This window comes from Mercenaria mercenaria, chromosome 12, assembly GCF_021730395.1.
Source record: "Mercenaria mercenaria strain notata chromosome 12, MADL_Memer_1, whole genome shotgun sequence".
Lineage (NCBI taxonomy): Eukaryota > Metazoa > Mollusca > Bivalvia > Venerida > Veneridae > Mercenaria > Mercenaria mercenaria.
The window spans coordinates 18,786,979-18,800,095 of NC_069372.1; the positions used below are offsets into that span (position 1 = coordinate 18,786,979).

General features: G+C 33.5%; 1 protein-coding gene across 4 annotated transcripts in view; it reads right to left on the bottom strand.

Annotated features, from left to right (window-relative positions):
• Positions 1 to 13,117, bottom strand: part of LOC123533149 (RNA-binding protein Musashi homolog 2-like) — a 115,126-nt gene that overhangs the window by 91,792 nt on the left and 10,217 nt on the right. For all 4 annotated transcript variants that reach the window (XM_053519340.1, XM_053519339.1, XM_053519342.1 and 1 more), the window contains exon 5: positions 9,931 to 9,972. In XM_053519340.1, coding sequence (XP_053375315.1) covers positions 9,931 to 9,972 — 42 coding nt within the window. The remainder of the gene's footprint in view (positions 1 to 9,930; positions 9,973 to 13,117) is intronic.

Here is a 13,117-nt window from a genome sequence, read left to right on the forward strand (position 1 = left end):
GCTCGATTTCTCTTTCTCCTCTTTTTCCATTCTCTCTTCGTTTTTTGAATCATTTACAGTTCATTATACTCCCCTAGAGCATAAAAGACCTATCCGCCTCCTATTTTCCACTGTTTATAGAGCTTTGACGTTCTAACAGACCGATATATACATACAACACCCTATCATTACAGCACATAATACAGTCTATCCAGACATTGTTTCAATCTTGTCCATGTTTTTTTCCTCTGGTAATACGAAATTAATTACCTCGAGAGTACTATTTACTGACACTTCAGTTATATTTTCCTCTACAAATTCTTTACTAGGCTGTTGCTTACGTCAACCCAATCCAGTCGAGGCAATTAAAATTACAACTGAGAAAAATAATTTAGTTACCCAAACTATAAAGCTACAGAAGTCATTTTATATTTTGCTCATTATGTAAATTTTGTTCCTTAAATGAGATAGAAGATGAAGTACATTGCATAACAGACAGCTAAGAGCCACATACTTGGGTATCTATTAAGATATACAGATTAAAAGTATACCAAAATCTGACATAAATTTTTAAAAATTCACTGTCTTTCGTGATCTTGTCTGTAGATTCAATTCAGCTCCCAAATGTTAAAATACGATACTTTTTTATTTTCATATCAAATCTTTCCTGAATCCTAGCCTGCTGGCGGCAAGTGATTCTGCCTTTGCGACCAGTGCAGACCATGATGAGCCAGCACGTCCATCTTCTTCTGCACTGTTCACTATTCAGTCAGTAAATTTCAGTTAACATCTCTTTGAATAATAAATAGTACTGCCCAAATTGAGTGACAGACCAGTCTGTTTTTGAAATTAAGAAGGTTAAAAGTTATTAAAAAATTTAACATTATTTAAAACATACCTTTACAGTAGTAGTGGTGGTGGTTGGAAACGAAACATGCCCTGGAGATATCATTCTGGAAATTACTAAATTTAATAGATCCTTCTGCGTATATAAAATAAGTTCAAAAACTCTACAATGAGTGAGGCTTCAACAAGACGGCAACGTAAAATGACTCAAACACCAGGGTGAACGCAAAATAAATATTGTCTTAAAACCTGTTAAAATGCCAGGATATTCTTTAAATTAACATAATTACATGCAATTTTCTTTAGTAATTCTATTGTCTCCAAATACTTTTTTTTTAGTCATTTTCTTTTAACTGCACGGCAGAAGAGAAAGTCATTATTACTTTTTACATTGAAGAAGAACGACAATTTGTTAATGAATCATCAAAATTTTAAAAGAATTCTTTAACTTCACTGACAGGGGATCTTTCAGCAAATTGATGCATGAAGGACAATTATTTGGCAGATTATTATCAGCAGCTCCAAAAAGTATATAATCCACTTCAAGGTTTTGAATGTATAGGACAAGAATCAGTCAATTACACCTCATTATTACAGACAGATAATGGTCACTTTCCCTCAGGGGAATAAATGACAGTACTACAAGTGTAAGGCGATAAAATGGACAGTTTGTCACACAAGTCCCTTAACAAATTGCCTTATTTAGCATATTTCTATCGTAAAACAGCCGAAATGAATATGATACTTGATAAGGATTGTTATACAATGATAGTATGTGTACATAAACATAATACATATACCACTATTTACATATCATCAAAACAAGGAAACATTATCCCCATAACCCCTCAAACCACTATGATGGGGCTGCTAGTTTTTTAAATATAGCATAAGATTTTTTTTTTATAATTATTTTCATTAGTCTTTGTATATTTCAAGAAAGGTTATACAGAAAGTTTAACAAAAATAAAACAAAGTACTTCACAGCGTTTTCACAACAAATTTACAATAATCTTTTTTTTATTGAAATCTTTGTAATTCAATTAAAGCTTACTGAAATGTTACCAAAAATAGAATTTAAGTATTTTACTGTCTTTTTACGACAAATTTATGACAAAATTATCTTTAAAAAAATATCTACTGCTTGTGACCTATCATATATTGTATGAAAAATCATTTTGAGCTTTGTGTGAAATTTCCCTTATTAAACTATAGTAATAATATTGATTGTGAAAGCTTGAAAAATTCTTTATATTTCTCCTCTATTCATTATAAATTCATTATAAATTACATGGACAAACATTACATACCAGTATAATACATTACCAATTATTTAAAGTAAAGACCTATTACAGCACAGTGTGAATTTACAGAGTTTTTTCTTTTATGACTTCATGAAAAAACTCGAAGCTTTTACTTTAGAAGCCAAATAAGAATTATTCTTAAACAAACAAAAAAGTTCAAAGTGGCATGAAAAATCGACAATGATTTCTAAAGGTTTTTCTACACTAGAAGCTTATGCAAATAAGAGGCTATGTGACTTAGGACTATAACAATGGGCGCCACTGTTTGACTATCCTTCTGACCCATGTTTACTGTTAGGAAGAATAAACAAATATCGCTGAAAGTTTTCAAATATTGTACATGGCCTTTGCCATGGCAACCTCATGTACATGATGGTACATGTACAAACTTTTGGCCACAATGTTCATTTATAAATTGCAATGAAACAGCAAATGGCATTTTATTCAATTATTTTTATTTGCACTAACATTTCTAAACTTTTCTTCATTTAAATTCGTTTTGCAGCACTTTTCTCGCAACAATTTTTCATCTTATATCCCGAGGATAGCTGTTCGATCCAATTCTTCTTTCGTTCTGTGACCTGATGAAAATTGACTTCTACGTAAAACTGACAAAAAACATTGTACAATTGTTCACTTTCAGCCGAATGTTTGCCGCAATTTACCAACCAAGCAAAATCAATAACATATCACCTAATTTGGTATTTGCCACAGAAGGAATTAAACTTTGAAATTGAAATTCATGTAAAAACGCTATAAACACCAGGGAGTTTCATGACAGTTTAGCACACAATGATTTATACAACAAAATTTGTTCCTAGCATGCTGTAATGGGATAAATATTCGGCTTGTAATAAATGTTTCCCAAAATTTGGTTGTTTCCATAAATTTTACTATGAAAGCTAAAATTGGTAAAAAAAATTATAGAACAAAACCAGACACTAAAATCTCTTCTTAAAAAGTATTCTATTACGTCCAAAACATTGAAATGATGCTGAAAAACAAAGTAACTGTCAACGATTATCTGCAAGAGTAATGTTTGTTCACTAATTCGAAAACCTAATTAAAAACTGGAAACGACTAGTTTGACATTCAGTTTTCTTCTCCCGTCTTTACTTCTAAGTTCTAATATTCTGTATTCACAAATCCTGCTTTGACAGGTTTTTCTGACTGCTTCTTTCTAATATATCTGGCCCCGCAATGCAGTCAAAATGTGAAATTTAATTTTTGCTCAGTCAATGTTTAATATGTACAGACTGTTAAAAGTACACTTGCATGAACTGCAGACAGCTAAGCAAATTTCATCAGAAAAAACTGGTATATTTTAATTAGCAAAGTTAAGGCAAATCGAATAGTCTGAGTTTCAGACTTTATACACCGGTGAATACAGGCCCCGTTTAAGATATTTTAAGACACATTTTCCTCTAATTTTAAACTTAAAATTTGCTCCTTTCAACAAATTTGGTAACACTGTAGATATTGTTCCAGCCGCCAAAGCCCCAAGTGAAATTACACGTACAGATAAACTAATTTTCTCTCTCCCTTATCGTAAATGGGTTTTTAAGTAAACATGAAATGGGTACAAATTGGATCAATTCTCATTTCAATTTCTATCCAACAGTCCCTACAACTTTGGGAGTATTTACAACAGACAATGAAGCAAATATGACTCAATTAAAACCGAACTGAGTGTGTGCCTTAAAATCATACTTATATAACAGACCTTTTGTAACCTGTTCCGATCTGTCACCTGCTTGCCGAGTTAAACTTCAGTATGTACAGCACAAAGATCGAGACAATGTGTTACAATATGACGTGAAACCGTGCTCTCTCATTCATGAGGGGAAGTTGTCAGTTATAATTTTCAGCGGAGGAGGTCCCTAAATACTCTGCATCATTTCTGTTCCACTGCGATTCTTTCATAACTCAGGGTATAAAATGTTCTTACTGTGATATCAAATATACGTCTGAAGTCTTTATCTACATTTATCGTAATACGGTTTTATGGTCAGATATCGAGAAGGGGATCGCAGCCAGTCTAAACAGTGACAAACAAGTAAATTTACCAATCCCAACGGCAGACAGAATTTCTTCTTCTTATCAGGCGATGCCATTGAAAGTCATGATTTAATACAACTGGACATCTAGTGACCAGAGATGATAACACGGTATTGATTGAACAGCTATCAGCTATAATTAAATATCGCCATTAAGCTAGCTATATGGCAAACTGACTGTTTTCAGTATTATCTACTCAACGCAGGAGGAATTTCTGGCTTCGTTTTGCCAGCGAAGGCAAGATAACGTAACTTCCCAATGAGTTGAAAGTGCGCAAACATTACACTAACTTCAAATTCCTACAGCTCGGGTTTATAGGAAAATTGATAAAATGATATTTAATTCGGCTCCTCAAGTCCACCTGATTTAATTTAGTCTTGATTAATGGGTTTTCCACATTGTATATGTAGGAAATCGGTCTATTTTTATCAATAGTTCTTCCAGTTCTAAACCAGTCAGTTGTTATTATCAAATCTTGCTAGGCAAAAGACAAAAATCAATTTGATATATGGGGGAATTAAGAATGGCTGCCGGAACTGTTTTATATTAGGAGAAAACAGGAATTCTTTTGGACTTGACGATATTGAGAAATATTTGACAGCCAGCTGCTTATGCCCTTATATGTTTTGGACGTTTTCGACGCAAATCTGCATCACAAAATTTAAAGCTACAGTGTCACAGCAAGATATACTGTAATGCATTATACATGAAGTTTTTACTTATATAAGTATTACATTTAAAACAATTTACACAGGAATTCCTTACCTAGTCTCTTTTGTCAAGTGATCATGGGAATTACTAAGTAAAGCCTAATTAATAGCCTTTCTCAATGTCACACAGCAAACTCTGAACTATTAATGTTGTGAATGCTAACCATACCGAAGCCTCCGTTGGTTCTTACTGGGAGTTCCAACATCAAAACTGTTCTGTGATGTGACAGTTTACTGGGTTGCAACACCATTTCCAACAGTATATAAAGACTGCCTGTTCTGATGCTACTCAGAATGTCCGTATATAAAAATGGGTCGCAAAATAAAAAAAAAACAGTTTCCAGGTACCCCACCCATAATTTGACAAAACCCACCCTTAGTCCCAGAATACAAATTCTCATTATCTACCAATGTTCTGTGTAGTTCTGAATGTTGTAAATGTAATAAAGATATGTACTGCTGTTTGGTCTGTTCAAAGAAACTTATACCCCTACTGGCCAAGTCGTATCATACGCTCTTGCTATCTCATAATGCCTTTGTTTAAAATATGGCTGCCACATTTTCCATTATGAACATAAAATACATTAATTTTTTGTGAAATCCTATTTCTGATAACTACTTTCTTAACATTTGTCAAAGCTTTGAATACAGCTGAATATACTAAAATGTTTTATTAAATCTATTGTTTTTATTACCTCCCTTTAATGCTCTATCTAACCATGTAAGTACGTATAACATCTATTTGGAAAGCTGTTTCATCTGTTTTTAAGATATAGCATTATGGACCTTTAATAACAATAGCAAGAGACCATATGAGCCGTGCCATGAGAAAACCAACATAGTGGGTGTGCGACCAGCATGGATCCAGACCAGCCTGCGCATCCCAGCAGTCTGGTCAGGATCCATGCTGTTCGCTTTCAAAGCCTATTGGGATTAGAAAAACTGTTAGCGAACAGCATGGATCCTGACCAGACTGCGCGGATGCGCAGGCTGGTCTGGATCCATGCTGGTCGCACACCCACTATGTTGGTTTTCTCATGGCGCGGCTCATATACAATCTAACATGTAAATTTTACGAGCCAAAAAACCTAAATAGCCTTTACCCATAATGCCCCTTTCAGACATAAATGGATTTGTTTCCTTTTCAATTCTAAAGATAAAAATAAATGTATCTATCTATAGGTAAGATGAATCGCCCTGCACAACAGAACAATTTAGATCCGTCATTACTGTTTACAACCTTCATGTTTTAATTATTTACATTAAGTGAACAATAAATGAATATTAAATGAAGATCTATCAAATTTATATAACCATGTTTATAACTGTATCATGAGATACAAATCATTTATCAAAATTTGTACCTAATGTACAATCAAATTTCACATGTAACGTTACCAAATACAAATTCTAATACCTAGGTCGTCTTGAAAGCGTAACGACTATTGTATACATTTGACACTGTTTTATCACTTGTCATTCAAAAAGAAAATGTCATGCTCTTTTTAAGAAAGATTACAAACTTATAATATTCTTATAAAAGCTTTCCTTAATCTTAATACTATCATATCAGTCAATTTTCCATTCACAGCCGTTTTTCATTAAATAAATATTATTTTAGCAACACATAATCCCAAGCATTTTAATACCTTTTGAACCTAAAAAAAATATGGCAGACCTTGGCTTATTGTGCAACAGAGAAAACATATTACATCCAAAATCTAGCCCCAACCCCTTCTATAACTATAAATATTGTTAGAAGTAAATACTGTTTAAATACCGAGTGAAGTTTTCAGAAAAAGGTCATTAAAATAACAATTACTTTTCATGTACATGTATAATTAACTAGTCCCTTTAAGAACTTAAAATTATTTTGGTAATGGATTTCTGTGAAAACTTACAAAATTATGCTATTTTCCTACACAAGACAAAAATATTTTGGCATTGTTTTCCTTTGACATAAATTGGAAAGGTTACATCATGGAAATAAAACATGACATGCCATCTAGATATCATAATCAGCATCTTCTAAGCAGGCGTACAATAAAATCTTAAAAGTCACCTTTAAATGGGTACATCACAAAAGGTCAAAGACAATAGGTCAAAGACATATGCCTAATTTTCAAAATACGTAATACCTACTGACAGCAAGCATATCACACTGTGCAAGGTGTATACGATCGGCAAAAGTCATAATTATATACCCTAGAAATCAAAGCGAACACAAGCAGTTTCCCCAATTGTTCGGAATGCAAAACGAGCATTTTTTCCTCATTTCTTCCCACCATGATACGTATCAATATAAGTCCCTCCAAATGTCTGAGAACGATAAAGAGTGGCAGACGTACGGTTCAGTTTTTTTCCTTGATCTTGTAAAATGATGGAAAAGCATTATATGACAAATTGGTGCGAAACACTTGAGGCATTAATATGCATTTACTGGTAATCATAATAACACTTACACACTGACAGATATCTGTAGTACACGTTTTTACTTCTGAGGACCGTATCAAGGACGCATTTTGGTGCAATTTCTTTACACACGTAGTAAAGCGCACATGTTATACATGTCCTCGAAATTTTACAGCATGAAAATATGGGCCCGACTGCAACGGGTGCAGAAATTTTAAGCAGTTCAACAATTGTGATCATGTTGACAAAGTTGTAGCACATCCCGTTTGGACACAGCCCCAAGGTATGGCAAGACCAGTGTTCACAGTCTCCCAATCTCATCTTGGCAAAAAGGAAAACAGGAACTAGTAATTTGTATCAATAAATTTCATTGGCTGGTTGTTACATACTGGGGGATCACTAACCAGTCAGAGATGTAGTAGGAGTAGAAAAACAGGAACTAGTAATTTGTATCAATAAATTTCATTGGCTGGTTGTTACATACTGGTGGGATCACTAACCAGTCAGAGATGTAGTAGGAGTAGTGACCTTCACCTTGATAAATACCTTGAAAAGATCAAAGTCATACCGACTTTCATATAGTTGCTATAGCAATACCACCTAATGCACAGAAGACTGGTCTTCAAGAAATTTCTGGACTTTTAGCATGAAAAGATTGAGAAAATAATCTCTTCTTAACTTATATATAGTAGAACATGATATCACCAAGTGTGAGAGATAATCAACTTGTTAGCTAAGCAGATAAAATTGAATCATGAATGCTTAATATAAATTATATCAAACTCTATGTTAATAAAACTGTGATTTTACGCCAGGTTTAACTTTAGAAACAAGAACAAGAACGTATGAATTTGAATCTGCTCTGCTTGATCAAGAATATTAATTATTATTCACATGAATTTAACAACCAATTCATGGAAATGTTTTAAAAGTCGGACTTTGAAGATGTATTCTCAGGATGAAAATCATTTAAATATGATCCTATGAAAAGATATGGTGTATGCCTTGATGACATGCTAATGCTATAAACATTTACAAAAGGCTGCTGTGAGATTAACAAGCGTAAGGCGAATCATTAAACATATTTCTGTGAGAACTTTGACCTTTCTTCAAGACACGAAACTTTCCTGCGAAAAGAATCACTGAGATTTATATTTATCTACTCTGCTGCCAAGGTAATCTAAACGCCAGAAAATTTCCGAGGTGGAACAATATTGTATTAACCGCTGGAAGCCAACAGTTCTGTTAGACGAGTTTTAACGGTAAGAAAAACCTGAACTCGCTCGTGCTGGAAAAACCAAAAATTGAGGAAACAGCTGTGCGATGTTTGTTCCTTGTTCTGACAGAAATACATATTGGCATATGGTTAAAAGAAATAGGCAAAGTATATGAAAGAGTGCATGTTATCTTTGCCATGAAATGCGTATTAATTTGTTCAAAGTTAAAAAGAATTGATAGATCTAGCATGACAAACCCTTTAGTTGTTACAACAGTCTGACAGAAAACAACTTTCTATAGCATTAGATATCATCCTCCTTCGTTTCCATTAATCTACATACATCACAGGTTTTACATATATCATTGGTTTGAGAGCTTTTTTTCCCCAAGAAAATAGATATTTTTCACTGTCCCAATGGAAATAACTGAATCCATAAAGACTTGAATGTTATTTTGGATTTTTTTCCTTCCTGTATATAAATTTTTCAATCATAATTACCTTGCAAATTCATTTAGAATATATGGGGAAGATAAAGCTTTGCCATTTAAAAAGTAATTAAATTTTGGCTGATCATGTAAACAGTGACTTTAGTGTCTGAAAAATGACGAATTACATTATCGCTTACAACAATATTAGCTTGTTACAAACTATACATGACTTCTTTCTTACAATAACCATAACCCTGCTAAATTTCTAAAATGGACTTGTCCATCATTCAATTTGGGCAATACCATTTATCATCTGAAGGGGTGTTTGCTGAAAAATTACTGAATTGCGAACAGTGCAGACCATGATCAGCCTGCAAGGATGTGTAGGCTGATCATGGTCTGCACTGGTCGCAAAGGCAGAAATATTCACCGCCAGCAGACTAAAGGTTAATATTATATAAATAGCTATGAAATAACAGCTACAATAATTTTGAAATGAGTTCAATGGAAGGCCGCCAGTAAATTAACTCCCCGCAAATAAATAAAGTGTTATTTCTGAAAATATTTGCGTAAGAAATTATTGCCATGAACATTAACGCAAAATAAATATGAGCAAGAACAAAATATAACATCAAAGATATGGTAACAGACTGTAACAAAGCTTAAGAGGAAAACAAAGTCTTCTGATAAAAACAGAACACTTATGACACCCCAAAATGCTTAAAATATATCAAACTGTGTTGCAAAGAAGCATTCCAAGTTGAACTGCCATTTGTCTATTATGCATTATCTATAGATTTCACCATTTGTCTTCCGGAACATTTAAAAAGATGGACCTTAAATCAAAGTGATGTGCCAAAACAAATGTTTTCAACTGAGCGAAAACTTTGACATATACATGATCGATGCGTAGAATCTGTTGTAAAACATAAAACTTTGACAAGACGTATAAAAATACACTAGTGTTGGCTTACCTTTGGCTGTGCTTTTCTTGGGAACGCCACTTTTGGATCAACCTGTGGATAGACATAATAAATGTTCTCCATTCTTGATTCTAGTCCGTACTGGCAAAAATATTCAATAACTTTTAATTATATTCCAACTCCCGACCGGTTAAACACGAAAATGCAAACAAATTAGTTTGGTTATAACACTGTGTTGTTCAAATATACGAAAATCCACGTTGTCGAGTTAAAATTGCTTTCGTTAATACCGTTTGCCCAATTAGTAATAGAATGTCGATGTGAAACCATAGAAAATCTATCACAAAAAGATGTATAAAGATGAACAAGTATGACAAGACAGTCCTAGGTGTCGCGGTCAGGTGCGTAAAATCTGATGCACTTGAACGATTATATTCTCCTTCCTGACACTATATGACATCTATATGATCTCCAGATCTCACAAAAACTGGCAGAACAAGTCCGTCATATAAAACTGGTAGGGACAGGTATATATTTAAAAATGTACATATGTGGCTTCTCAAAAACTCTTGAGATAACTGACGGGAAAAATCAACTGTCAAGGTTTTTAACTTGCAGCTTCTATTTGAATTGTTTGAATGTCTACGGAAAGGACTTACGTAGCAGCTGTGGAACAATAGTAAGTGACGCCCCCTTTTTTCAAATTTACCGACCCGCGATCGTTAGCAAATATTAATAAATATAAAATCGAATTTTTCTTTTGTGATGTAACTGTTGGTTCTCTTTATTGAATAAATATGTAAACATACAATGTTTGGGAAAACTTAAGCCCCCTTCCTGTGTTGGAAAAAGCGTTCAAAATGCCATAATGGATTGTGTTCTATATTCATATTCACCAGGTTCAGTAGACCTTGTAAAAATTTCACAGGTGTAAATATTCATGTATGCACAATCACCAATCAATTATAGTTGGAAAAGCTTATCAAACAAACGGTCTTGTACAGTGAGAATCTATTAATTTATGGGAGTAAATATAGCAGTATTTGACCTTGTTGACTGACAATAAACCTTATATACATAGCTCACAAAAGTGGTCATATAAACATCAAAAACAAGTCAATAGTGACAGCTAAACAATTTTTCTTTTTAACCAATAGCCATCATGTACATATTATATGTACAAAGTGGGGAATATATACATTATCTCATGTCATCTGGGCACAAATACAGTGGACTTTATTCAAACAAAATTTAGAATGAATAGACCATAAAAATGTCTTTGAATGCAAACAATGCTGTGAACTTGGTTCCCCGTTAATACAATTTATTACACATTGAAAGTACTGAAAATTGATTTAGATGTATAAAAGTGCATTAACCACAACTTAAACATATAATTATCTGTGTGAAACCTAATATACATACATACACAAAGCCTGAATGCATGTTAATGCTTGTATAAGGCCAACCTTAGTAAAATCTTTGTTAAATCCCCTCTCACAACATATATTTAAAAGCTGTGGGCAAGTAGGAAGTTGGAAGGGATTTTTTTTTTTTTTTTGATACATTTGTTTTCATTTCCAATGCACAAATATAATATTACAAGTGATATAAAATCAATCCATTCAGCCTTCATACTTATCAATTTTTACGCTATAAATAGCTAGATGTAATACATCTGTATCAACAGCTGGACCTTAAAGTGACAAGTTCTTTCCAGAAATTAAGCAACACACCTTTAATAAAATATTTGGGTAGATGCAATTATTGCCAGAAGGGGGGGGGGGGGGGGGGGACAAAATTTATATTATCTTGGGCTCAAACAGGAGATTATTGTAATTATATATACAAATAAATCTTAACTGCCATTGTACTTCTTCAGTTACCATTACCACAACAGCATTTTTGTTGATATCATAGGTTGCTTTACAGTCAAAACATAGCTGTGGCCACAAACATTTATACTAAAATCTGGGTTCTTGGAAACATTAACTTTCCACTAGTCTCTATTCTTCTGCAACTTCTATTATAACGTTTTCATAAAATCATAAAGCAGGGCTCCTGTTTCACTCAAAAAAAAAAGAACAATAGAAATCATTTTGAAGTTTATATTTGCTAAGCCTGTATTTTCAATTATTCCCCTTACTGTAGCTCTTCCACATGAAAACAAGAAAACCAGAAAGCTACAAAAAAAATTTTTTGCCATACAGAGTGATAGTCTTACAGGTTTTTCTACATTACTAGACAAAAATACTTTCATGAATACAATAAAAGGCTTGCAATGGAAACAAGAGCACCGCCTTGCGGGTGCTGACGCTCATCTGATTTTTTTTGTATAATAGAAATATTGTCCTACCCATGATTTTCTAAGTCTAAAAAGGGCCATCATTCTTGCAAAAAGCAGGATAGAGTTATGTTTCTTGATGTACAGTGTCCACTTATGATGGTGAAAAACTGTTGCAAGTTTTAAAGCAATAGCTTTGATAGTTTATGAGAAAAGTATACTAAAACATAATACTCAACCAAGAAAATTATTTTCTAAGTCCAAAAGGGGCAATAATTATTGCAAAAAGCAGGATGGAGTTATGTTGCTTGCTGTACAGGGTCAGCTTATGATGGTGAACAAGTGTTGCAAGTTTCAAAGCAATAGCTTTGATAGTTTAAGAGAAAAAGTTCACCTAAACATAAAACTTAACCAAGAAATCTGATATTTTCTAAGTCCAAAAGGGGCCATAAATCTTGCAAAAAGCAGGATGGAGTTATGTTTCTTGATGTACAGGGTCAGCTTATGATGGTGAACAAGTGTTGCAAGTTTTAAAGCAAAAGCTTTGATAGTTTAGGATAAAAGCTGACCTAAACATAAAACTTAACCAAGAAAACTGATTTTCTAAGTCCAAAAGGGGCAATAATTCTTGCAAAAAGCAAGATGGAGTTATGTTTCTTGATGTACATGGTCTGCTTATGATGGTAAACAAGTATTCCAAGTTTCAAAGCAATAGCTCTGATAGTTTAGGAGAAAAGTTGACCTAAACATAAAACTTAACCAAGAAATCTGATATTTTCTAAGTACAAAAGGGGCCATAAATCTTGCAAAAAGCAAGGTGGAGTTATGTTTCTTGCTATACAGGGTCAGCTTATGATGGTGAACAAGTATTCCAAGTTTCAAAGCAATAGCTTTGATAGTTTAGGAGAAAAGCTGACCTAAACATAAAACTTAACCAGGCAACGCCGACGCCGA